At 40.9% G+C, this 12,298-nt stretch overlaps 1 protein-coding gene across 1 annotated transcript in view; it reads left to right on the top strand.

The window, feature by feature from the left end:
• Nucleotides 1-12,298, top strand: part of LOC119428567 (laminin subunit beta-1) — a 200,423-nt gene that overhangs the window by 42,133 nt on the left and 145,992 nt on the right. Inside the window, exons 3-7 of the mRNA XM_037696250.1 lie at nt 4,870-5,008; nt 7,172-7,245; nt 11,121-11,309; nt 11,395-11,458; nt 11,552-11,754. Of these exons, the coding sequence (XP_037552178.1) occupies nt 4,870-5,008; nt 7,172-7,245; nt 11,121-11,309; nt 11,395-11,458; nt 11,552-11,754 (669 nt within the window). The remainder of the gene's footprint in view (nt 1-4,869; nt 5,009-7,171; nt 7,246-11,120; nt 11,310-11,394; nt 11,459-11,551; nt 11,755-12,298) is intronic.

Genomic DNA, 12,298 nt, shown 5'->3' with positions numbered 1-12,298 from the left:
GACTGATTGTTGTCCTATGGACAGACTCTCCCACCTCAGCTGTAGATCTCTGCAGTTCATCCAGAGTGATCATGGGCCTCTTGGCTGCATCTCTGATCAGTCTTCTCCTTGTTCCAGATGAAAGTTTAGAGGGACGGCCGGGTCTTGGTAGATTTGCAGTGGTCTGATACTCCTTCCATTTCAATATGATTGCTTGCACAGTGCTCCTTGGGATGTTTAAAGCTTGGGAAATCTTTTTGTATCCAAATCCGGCTTTAAACTTCTCCACAACAGTATCTCGGAACTGCCTGGTGTGTTCCTTGGTCTTCATGATGCTCTCTGCGCTTTGAACAGAACCCTGAGACTATCACAGAGCAGGTGCATTTATACAGAGACTTTGATTACACACAGGTGGATTGTATTTATCATCATCAGTCATTTGAGACAACATTGGATCATTCATAGATCTTCACTGAACTTCTGGAGTGGAGTGAGTTTGCTGCACTGAAAGTAAAGGGGCCGAATAATATTGCACGCCCCACTTTTCAGTTTTTTATTTGTTAAAAAAGTTTGACACATCCAATACATTTCAATCCTCTCACGATTGTGTCCCACTTGTTGTTGATTCTTCACAAAAAATTAAAATGTTATATCTTTATGTTTGAAGCCTGAAATGTGGCAAAAGGTTGAAAAGTTCAAGGGGGCCAAATACTTTTGCAAGGCACTGTAACACCAAGATTTTTAACATTAGATCTGGAGGACAGAATAATGCCATCTAAGGAGGGATAAAGACTGAATGTTTTCTAAGGTGCTCAGGTCCAAAAACCAAAACCTCAGTCTTATTTGTAGTTAAAAGGAGAAAATTAAGGGTCTTCCAGGTTTTTATGTCTTTAAGACATGCTTGTAGTCTAAATAACTGACTGGATTCATTGGGTTTAATGGACAAATATAATTGTGTGTCATCAGCATAACAATGAAAATGTATCCCATGCTGTTTAATAACTTTACCTAATGGAAGCATATATAAAGTAAAGACCATTGGCCCAAGCACTGAGTCCTGAGGAACTCCATGACTAACTTTGGTGTATGAAGAAGATTTATTATTTACATTTACAAACTGGAATCTATCAGATAGATATGATTCCCCCTTCCCTGTCTCTTCCCCCCCCCCCCCCCCCCCCGTTTCATTGGTTTGACTGTGACCTGTGTTGTAATTTCATTGGTCAGATTTTCTTAACCTCGATACATGTCTCTCTTGGAGGGGTGGGTCATCGTGACTCAAATCAATTCAATTTATTTATATAACACCAAGTCACAACAGAAGTCATCTCAGGGCACTAAACAGAAATGTTCATAAATATAAAAGTAATTTAATAACATCATCTAATTAATTAATTATCTAATTACTCAATGAGATTACCTCATTCTTTCATTGTGGTTGACTGCTGGTCACATGGCTTCAGGGAGGGATTATGGGTAAACTTAATGTTCATTGTTAATAATTTCAGTTAGCTGTTTAGCATTGTTCTTTTAGTGATTATTCTGTTCTTCTTAGCCAAGATTATGTGTTCATTAATGTTAGTTTGTGTTAGACCATTCAGTAAAGTAACCATGAGTGAGGAGGTAGTTGTCACGAAGACCTGTGAGTTCACTCTGTCTGTGTTCAACAGTAAGATAAAGTCTATAAAATGCAACCTGGTGGTTGATTCTTGATCTAAAAGAGCTGCACATCTCTCTCAGTAGCCATGTGCTGCCACTCATGTTATGAGAACATTTATACTTGTACTTATATCCGGGTGCGCTTTTGTAAATGAGTCCTCGAGACTCAACAAGACTAACCTGTATAAATAAAGGGTCCAAGTCAAGTCCACAGAAATCCATACAAAATGCCATCTGTTACTTAGAGGATCTCACCATTTTGTATGGGTTTCTGTGAACTTGACTCTAAATGTTTGGCTTTGACTAACAATAAATTTGTGCAGTTGGAGTTGTTTGTTAGTGTTTGTAACCTTCTGAAGACACTCAGAAAACTTACTAGTTTTCATAACTGGCAAATAAGTTAATAATAATTCATATTTACTGTTTTCCACTTTGCCTTAGACCATTTTAGTAAGATTTGGGCCAGAGAAGACAGCAGCGTTTCTGGAAGGTGTTCAGATTGCTTCTTCTTTGCATTATAAAGCTTTCACCAGCATTTGTAGATGCACAGCAAACTGTGTCCACAGAAACATTATTGTGGAGGAGTTTCTGAGCCCATGCAGCGATGTCTGAAACTGTGTCAGACCTGTTTTTATTGCAGTGGCCTCCGAGGGCCTGAAGATCACGGCCATCTAATAATGACTTCCAGCCTTGTCCTTTGAGCTCAGCTTTATCCAGATTCTTGAAAAGTTTAGTTCTTACAGTTCTTGAGTTTTTTTTAAACTGCAGATGATGTGATGCATTTTTTGCAGAGGGATATTATTCTGAAATTCACTATTTTTTGACACAACTTTGTTGAGACTGAACCTCTGCCCATTTTATTTCTGATAAGATTCAGGTGCAATTTACACATTGCCAATTTTGACTGAAACCATAGCTTTTATGCTGTGGTTCGAATATTCGTGTATGCAGCAGATGGGCTTGTTTCCTCTGAAACTGATCATGCATCCAGATGTCAGAGCCGGCCTCGGTGAAGCGCTGACACAGGTTCACAGATGTCCTTGGGGAACGGAACGGGTAGGAGGAGCATAGCATCTTGTTCACATAACATCCAGGAGAATCTGAGATAGTCAGCCTTCCAAGACCGACACGGTGGAACCAGATTCAGATAATAACAGCTGTTTTGGGTCAGGCAGACTCCGTTAATTTCCATCTGCCTTACAGTCTTGCTGGTACATCTCAATGGCGATTCCAAACAGCCAAATTTGTGGTCAATTCCCACGAGCTGAGCTTTCAACTTCTTCAAGATCAATTCCTTCCCACCAGCAAGATTCAGGACCCGCAAGTGGAGCCGCAAGTGGCCTGTGATTAGGGGTGCACCAAATGCAGTTTTCTGGCCAATCATCGATCACTGATTTCTAAAAATCCTGACCTGCCGATTCCGATTTTGTTTTATTAGCGATACTGTCAGGTGTTATAAGGTCACAATGCACCTTCCTTCCATCCATCCATCCATCCATCCATCCATTATCTTTACCCGCTTGTTCCATTTTGGGTCACGGGGGTCGCTGGTGCCCATGTTCAGCAATCACTGTGCGAGGGGCAGGGTACACCCTGGATGGGTCCCAAGTCCATCACAGGGCCACATAGAGACAAACAACCATTCACTCTCTCACTCACACCTAGGGACAATTTAGAGTTACCAATCAGCCTAACATGCATATTTTTGGTCTGTGGGAGGAAACCGGAGAGAACATGCAAACTCCAACCAGAAAGGCCCCTGGACCGGGGTTTGAACCAAGTACCTGCTCACTGAGAGGCAGCAGCTCTACCAGTTGCGCCACCGGGCTGCTCACAATGCACCTTCCATTTTCTGAAATTATTTTGTTGAAAAACATGCCCTTGAACAATATCCCAGAAACAATGCAAACTTGTTTTAACTGGCCATGAGGTACTGCTCTGAAATATAAATGAAGTTTAGACAATTGTTGTTAAAACAAACAAACAAACAAAAAATCAGTAAAATCAGTTTCTCATGCAAGTATCGGACGGTTTCTAATTTCCCAAAAATAAAGAAATCGGGGCCGATAAATTAGCCGACCGATTTATCAGTGCACCCCTACCTGCGATCTCAGCAAGAATCACATCCAGCTTAAGGCTCAGCTCACACAACATCTGAGTCTGAGTGTTCACAGCATGGTACATCCCTTCACACAGGGCAGGCAGCGTCATAATGGCCAGAACAGCTGCCAGCGTTTTTCACATTTTTTGATATACCAGGTAACCACCAACTCCAAAAAGCAGAAATCCTGTTATCGTGAATCCATTTATGTACGCATCTTAAACATCTTCGACCGACAATATGGACAGACACATTATCTTCCACTGTCCCCAGGAATCCGTCGTATATCTGGCTGCAAGTGTCCCATTAGGGCAGGAGGGCTTTCCTTTGACCTGTCTTCTCATCGAGAAAATTTGATCAATTGCATTGAGAGACCAGCTGACCAGATCCATGATTTACATTTCGGAAGCTATAAGATATATATTTGGACGAGAGGCTCCAAAAGGTTAGCAAACAGCACAGACAATAAACAGAAGAAGGGCAGATAGGGGAAGGAGCAGGAGGGAAAAAATGTCCGCCTTCACCGAGAGCAGGAAGAGCATGGACAGAGGAAATGTGGTTTATTGGTATCTGAGAACAATCTCTAAAAGTCTCTGATTGCAAATCAAAGAACCAAAATGGCCACCTGAGATAACAAGGAAAAATACTATAAATCCGACATTTTTAGCTATACTAAGCTGAAATTTGGTGTGGTGGTAGCTGAGAGCAATGCCCAACAAATACTGATCTCAAATCTAAAAATTCAAGGTGGCAACCAATGCTAGTATTATATGGCTTTAACTCAGTTGTTTTTACACCTATAGAGCTAAAATGTGATGTGGTTACAGCTGAGAGTGAACCCTAAAACACAGTACTGTCAAATCCAAATGTTTAAATGGACCCAATGTGGTAGTCCCCATCAAAGTTTCTCCAGGAACTTTCTAGTTTTATTTACATTTTACACAACGTCCCAACTTTTTCCAAAGTGGTGTTGCAATCAGAAGTAGCTCAGATGTAGAAAGTGGTGCTTTTAAAAGTTGATGTAGAGTGTATGATTGCAAAGTTTTATCTCTGCTGAACAACATCAGGAATCTGAAGAATTCAACTCCCTGTTAACCCTTTACCCTCTCCCCCTCTCTGCCTTTAATCAGGAGGAGAAGAAGTGCTTTGTTTGTGACTCAGGAGTGACTTACGATGAGCTGACCAGTCACACCAATAGCCACCGCATTGAGAACGTGGTGACCACGTTTGCTCCAAACAGACTGAAGACCTGGTGGCAGTCAGAGAACGGTAAGAACTTCCACAGGTTGTTACACTCAGAGGAAAAAAAACTAACTGTTCATGCTTTTCGTCAGAAAAACTGAAGATCTGAGCAGAGTGGACATGGTTTTCAGTTGATAACTTTTATACCACTTTTATTCTCTTTATACTTTTTATACTTAAATAAGTTGCAACATAACAACAAAGACTTCACATTAATTAAGTGTGCTGATGATATGGCCCTAGTTGCTGATCATATGCCCCTTTTCCATTAGTAACGGTACAGCCCAAGTGGACTTGACTCAGCCCGGTTTCGAGGCTTTTCCATTAGTAACGGTATGTAGAGCCGGTCCCTTTTTTCAGAACCCTTGGCTCTGTGGTTCCGACCGGGCTGAATAGGTACAAAAACGTGACATCAGAACACTGTCGGTCACTGATTGGTCAGGGCGGAGTCACTGGATCTTTCAGAAACTTTTGAAAACACTGATCCACTTTTGCAATTTCTCAGACCAGAGCAGCGTCTGGATCCATTTTAAAGATTTTAAAAACAATAATGACAACATCTTGGTCTAATGCTGAAGTGCTGTTGTTTTTTATGCTTGGTGGCTGACGACAAACTTTAGAGCGTGCTGGATGGAGCTCTGCTGGTCTATCCCGGTCCTCTCCCACAGAGACTCAGAACCAGGCCGAGCAGGGCGTCATCTTCCCGGATCCAAGCTCTGCTGGTCATCGTGGAAGATCCTCCGTGGTGCCGACTCGGGGCTCGGGCTCCGGATCCCGGCCTTACGTGCTCCAAGCTCCGCTGGTCACCACAAAGGATCATACAAGCTGGTGACTCGCAGAAGGCTGTTGCCCAGACCCTGGCCTCGCATAATCATGAAGGCCGAACCCCGATCTCGGCAGACAGGCGGATCGGGACGGGTCTGGGACGGACAGTGGAAACAATTTTTAAATAAACTAATATTTTTTTTATACATAAAATGTTTTAAAAATTTGCTGAAGTGATAAAAAAAAAAAAAAAGTTTATTTTTAATACATAAAATGTTTTTAAAAATCGCTTCCACCATCCGTCTCAGACCCGTCCCAGTCCACCTGTCTGCCGGGATCGGGGTTTGGCTTTCATGATTACACGAGGCCGGGGTCTGGCAACGACCTTCTGTGAGTCACCAGCGGAGCTCGGAGCCGGAAAGATGACACAGGATTTTAGTTGTTAGTTTTGGCTCCAAGGCTGAAAGGACCGGTTGAGACCAACAAAGCTGGTCATAAAAAAAAGTATTATTTTAGCGGTGAAAATGAAAAAAATAAAAATAAACTGTGCCTGCTTTATCATAAAACCCTGTTTTCACTTTAATGACTATCTGTTAAAGTTAATGCAGCTGAAAATCATAAAAAGACACAAATTTATTGGATCTCTCAGGACAATTTCCCTCAAACATATTTAAAGAAGGACAGCATGGTGGCGCAACTGGTAGAAGTGCTGCCTCTCAGCGAGAAGGTTGCCGGTTCAAATCCCGGTCCGGGGACCTTCCTGGGTGGAGTTTGCATGTTCTCTCCGTGCATGCGTGGGTTTTCTCCGGGTACTCCAGTTTCCTCCCACAGACCAAAAACATGCACGTTAGGCAGATTGGTAACTCTAAATTGTCTTGTCCCTAGGTAAGAGAGAGAGTGAATGGTTGTTTGTCTCGTTTGTCTCTATGTGGCCCTGTGATGGACTGGAGACATATCCAGGGTGTGCCCCACCCCTCGCACAGTGATTGCTGGACATGGGAACCGGCGACCCCCGTGACCCAAAATGGAAGAAGCGGGTAAAAGATAATGGATGTGTATTTATTTATTTTATTTTATTTTTTTATGAGGTGGGCCGGATTGAAGTCACAAAATGGCCTGCGGGCCACCAGTTGAATAGCCCTGTTATAGGTGTTCCAATAGGAACAATTCATTTCTTGTTAGCAGTGGTGAGGAAACATTGTTTAATGGGACACGACTTTCAACAGAACCAGTTCAACCTTGACCAGTTGGGGTTAAGGGCCAGGAAGACGGGAATGTCTGCAGGGAGACGTGCTGGAAGCCGGAGCTGTTATGACCAACAGAAGTTCAACTGGCACCATTCTGAGAGCCTAGAGACTCAAATGGACTACAGCCCTAACTTTGCGGACCATTATTTTAAGTCTAACTTGGTTTTGCTTTGTGCAGGTCTGGAGAACGTCACCATCCAGCTGAACCTCGAGGCAGAGTTTCATTTCACACATCTCATTATGACCTTCAAGGTTAGTTCTTCACAGATACACAGAGTGGATTCATGAAAATCTGACAAAATAATAAAGTTTTACATGTTTTCGGCTCCTGTTATTTATTTATTTATTTCATTTCACCTTTGTTTAACCAGGCATAAACACTAAGAGCAAATACTTATTTACAATGCTGGCCGGGCAGCACCATCAGGCACTTATTGGGTCAAGGGAAGGGAAACAACAGTTAGGCAAACCTAGAAAATATAGTAGTTAATAACAAACAAGGAAATCACAAATTACATTAACAACAGTTCATCGTCAGAGTTAAATGATAACATTACTAAGCATGAAAACATTAGCAAGTATCTTTAAGTATGGCTTTTAAATGATTTTTAAAAGTAGAAACTGAGACAAGTGAAATCAGATCCAAAGTTTTTTGATGATAGAGTCAGATGGAGTCAGATGGAGCAGCAGAGGCAAAGGCCACAGAGCTAAAGCCAGACGATCTTTAGAGTTGTTAACCACAAATACTGAGAGGATCGGGTGTTTTTCTTCCAAACCAGTGCTAGTTGTAGTAGATGAGTTAAATATGGTGGTGAATAACCACCAATGTCATATAGGGGTAAATTAATGACTTTCATGATGAGTATGTAGAGAAGCCATTCAACAGGAAAGTGGAGGAGACAATGATAATCTATGAGGAGCATTTGTAACAAAAAGCGTTCAATACAAAAACAACTGGACTTTATTTGTAACAGAAGACGTTTCGCTCCTCATCCGAGGAGCTTTCTCAATTCAAAGAACAGTGAGTGAGGGGTTCAGGTTATAAGGCTGAGTGAGATAAGACACACACACATATGTAGATTGGCAGTTCACACCTAAACACCTAAACAGTAGGTCCTTGTTCATCTAATTCACAGACGAGGCCCCTCTGTTCCCATTAAGTGTGAAAACCGGCTGGGAATCAGTTTTAAAGTTGCATTATATGTTTTTGAAAGTGGAAATCTGAGGCCTCCTCCTCTGTTAAGAGACGGCTTTTCTCTTTTTACATAAATTGCTTCCTTCACCCCCCTCTCAAACCATCTGTGTTCTCGGTCCAAAATGTGCACATTTTGGTCCTCAAAAGAGTGTCCCTTATCAGTGAGATGGAGGTGAACTGCGGAATTTTGTCCAGAGGAGCTGGCTCTCCTGTGTTGAGCCATGCGTCTGTGAAGAGGCTGTTTAGTTTCTCCAATGTAGAGGTCTGGACAGTCCTCGCTGCACTGGACCGCATACACTACACCACTCTAGATTTCCACTTTCAAAAACATATAATGCAACTTTAAAACTGATTCCCAGCCGGTTTTCACACTTAATGGGAACAGAGGGGCCTCATCTGTGAATTAGATGAACAAAGACCTACTGTTTAGGTGTTTAGGTGTGAACTGTCAATCTACAAATGTGTGTGTGTCTTATCTCACTCAGCCTTATAACCTGAACCCCTCACTCACTGCTCTTTGAATTGAGAAAGATCCTCGGATGAGGAGCGAAATGTCTTCTGTTACAAATAAAGTCCAGTTGTTTTTGTGTTGAACGCTTTTTGAATTCATCATGTCCTGGATGACTGAGAATCTTCACCAGCATTTGTAACAAAGCGATTAGCAGAATGATAAATTGTGTCCATCTTATGAAGGACACCCTTACAGGCATGTTTGTAAATTATGTCTCCATAATCCAACATAGATAGAATGATTTTTTCAACAATGGTGCGTTTTGCAGCCAGAATAAACAAAAATTGATTTCTATATAGACAACCAAGTCTCGCTTTAACCTTAGACTGCAAAACATTAACATGATGTGAAAAGGACAGAGCACTATCAATCCAAATACTCAAATATTTATAAACTGTTACTTCTTCTATAATATCACCTTTTACAGTTACTGTAAATGGAGGAGGCCTCACTAACAGAATGTGAGATATCATTTATAAATATAGAGAAAAAAATTGGACCAAGAATGGAGCCTTGGGGTACACCTGGCAGAACCAGTAGAAATTGTGAAGTATGCGAGTCAACCTGCACTTGCTGCAATCTATTTGAAAGATATTTAAGGAACCATGTTAGTGGCTGTCCCGAAATTTTAGTACGGTCAAGTTGCTTCAATAAGATGGAATGATCAACAGAGTCAAAAGCTTTTGTTAAATCAGTGACTGTTGCTACACAATACTACTTTTGGTCTAAGAAAACTGCAGTGTGACATCTCTGATAAAAAGTTTATTCTTACAGGACACATTATATCTGTTTCAAAGGTCTTCACGGGTTATCTTTCAGTTTTGGTCAAGGTTTTGCTCATATCGTTCACTGTCAAAGGCAAAAAGGACAATGACTTTTTTGTCTGTCTGGGCTTCATCAATGTTCTGATGAATGCTCAACCATCCAGGTAAATAAATCACAAAACAGTTAAATCAGGTCATTTGAAGAAATATTTAAACCAAGAAAGATATGTCCAGATGACTTGACAGCTTTTTTGGGCTTCATCAATGGCTGCACATCTACTACTTTTGAGTCACTCCAAAACAAGATGGCCACCACAGCTAATTGACAATAGCCAGCACAGTAATGGCTAAAATTCAGTTAAATGGTAAATGGTAAATGGACTGTACTTATATAGCGCCTTTCTATCTTATTTCAAGATACTCAAAGCGCTTTACGCTACAATCTGTGTCTCGTTTACCAATTCATACAGCACTCTACTAGATCTCTACAAAGCTAATTGAACAAATCATTCTAAAGAGACTAATCAGAGCTTTATCACATTCATACAGTGATGGGACACACATAGGAGGCAGGGGTTCAGTGTCTTGCCCAGGGACACTTCGGCATGTGACTGTTGGTGAAGTCGAACCCCCAACTCTCGCATTGGAGGACGCTTGCTCTAACCACTCAGCCACAGTCGCACCAGTTAATTTGACAAATATTTAGCAAATATAATAATAATGCAAATATTAGGTTTGGTAGTAGCAGACAGTCATTCATAATGCATACCTGAATTGCTACACATTGTAAGACATCTTTGCTTAAATCTTTGGCATTAAGTGTCAACTCATCAAATTATTCCTCCAAATTCTCTACAATCAGCAAAATATAGCTGAGCTTACGTTAATAGCCAATGGCAAAGTTTTAAAAACATCTTGTGCTATTGGTTAACATTTGTGTTAGCATTAGCATTTTGTTAGCATAGTTTTAGGGCTGGGGTTAGGGTTAGACACATAACAATGGTTTATCCATTCATTCATCCATCCATTATCTTTTACCCGCTTCTTCCATTTTGGGTCACGAGGGTCGCTGGTGCCCATGTCCAGCAATCGCTGTGTGAGGGGCGGGGTACACCCTGGACAGGTCGCAAGTCACAAATGGTTTATAAAAACTTTAAATTCTAGCCATGTTTGTGTTTTATATGGCTAGTTAAAAATAACTGAATCAAGTAGATTTAAATGTTTATTCAGGTTTGCATCCAATTATATATTTCCTGAGAGTTTTAAAGAAATCTGTCCATTGCTTCATTAGATATTTTGCTAACAGATACATAGTCATACAACACACCAAGGCAATTGTATGATCTGCTGCAGGAATTAAGTCTATAGCAGACATTTAATTAAACAAGGCTTGATTTAAATCAGAGATTCTTTTACGTGCAGCTCAACATTTTGATTAAATTTAGTTGATGTATGCAATCGTTGATTTTCTTGACATATTTTGTGGTATTTATTTTAGTATTTTAATTTCCATTTTATTTTGCCTTTTAAAAGTGTTTCATTTACTTGTACATTTTATTCACTTTTAAGTCTTACAGTTTGAGACTGTCATACCTGTTAAGTTTTGTCAGTGTTAGTAGAACTAATCATCTTCTCAAACTTCGTTTTCTTCCCTCAGACGTTTCGACCAGCTGCCATGGTCATCGAGCGATCAGCAGACTTTGGAAAAACGTGGCAGGTTTATCGTTATTTTGCGTATGACTGTGAGACGTCCTTCCCATTAGTTTCCCATGGTCCCATGCAGAAAGTTGATGATGTCATCTGTGACTCTCGTTACTCCGACATTGAGCCGTCCACTGAGGGGGAGGTACCACGGCTGCTCCAAACATTTCTTAGTGAAGTGTGCTTCTTCATAATGGAAAAGTATATTATTAAAAGATTTCTTCTTTCAGGTCATTTACAGGGTTTTGGATCCGGCGTTTCGGATTGAAGACCCCTACAGCCCAAAAATTCAGAGTGTGTCTCTTTAAATCAGCTAATGTCTAATCAGTTTGAGTTAGACCAGAATCATTGATTAATAAATACCCTATTATTGCTCTTTTTCTTTAGACCTGTTGAAGATCACCAATCTTAGGGTTAAATTCACCAAACTGCACACACTTGGAGACAACCTGCTGGACTCTCGTATGGAGATTAAAGAGAAATATTACTACGCCATCTATGATATGGTGGTCCGCGGAAACTGTTTCTGCTATGGACATGCCTCTGAATGTGCCCCAGTTGAGGGCAGGGGCCAAAGCAGGGAAGGAATGGTGAGTTCTGAGGAGATATCCAGATGAGTTATTGTGGTGAAGCTTCTCTATAAATTAACTACCGTAATTTCCAGACTATTGAGCGCACCCAAATATAAGCCGTGCCCACTAAATAAAAAAAAAAACAATAATAATCTTGTACATATATAGGCCGCGCTTGTCATAAGCCGCAGGTGTCCACGTTGTAAAATGAAATATTTACACAGAAATATTTTTAAACTTTTAATTAAAATGCATACTGGTAACATACACAAATATGTACAGTAAATGTTTTTTTCTGAACAGTGCTGTAGCACAGCTGGTTAAAAAAAAATACAGTAGCCTACCAGGAAGTCATTGATCACTATCTTGATCTTGTTCCTGCGCAAGCTTGTACTGTCTTCCAGCTCAGAGCAAAAGTTGCTCTGCACGTACAAGAGAATGCCCTGCTCTGTGCATGTGGGGTGGGGCATTACCCTCCCTTCTCCGTTCTCCCCTCCCCCATTTCATTGGTCCACTGTGACCTGTTCGGTAATTTCACTGGTCAGATTTCTTTTAAGCTTTA

Source organism: Nematolebias whitei, chromosome 22, assembly GCF_014905685.2.
Source record: "Nematolebias whitei isolate Nwh7 chromosome 22, NemWhi1, whole genome shotgun sequence".
NCBI classification, from domain to species: Eukaryota; Metazoa; Chordata; class Actinopteri; order Cyprinodontiformes; family Rivulidae; genus Nematolebias; species Nematolebias whitei.
Note: the sequence above shows the minus strand (reverse complement) of the source record. Positions and strands in the feature narration are given on the sequence as shown.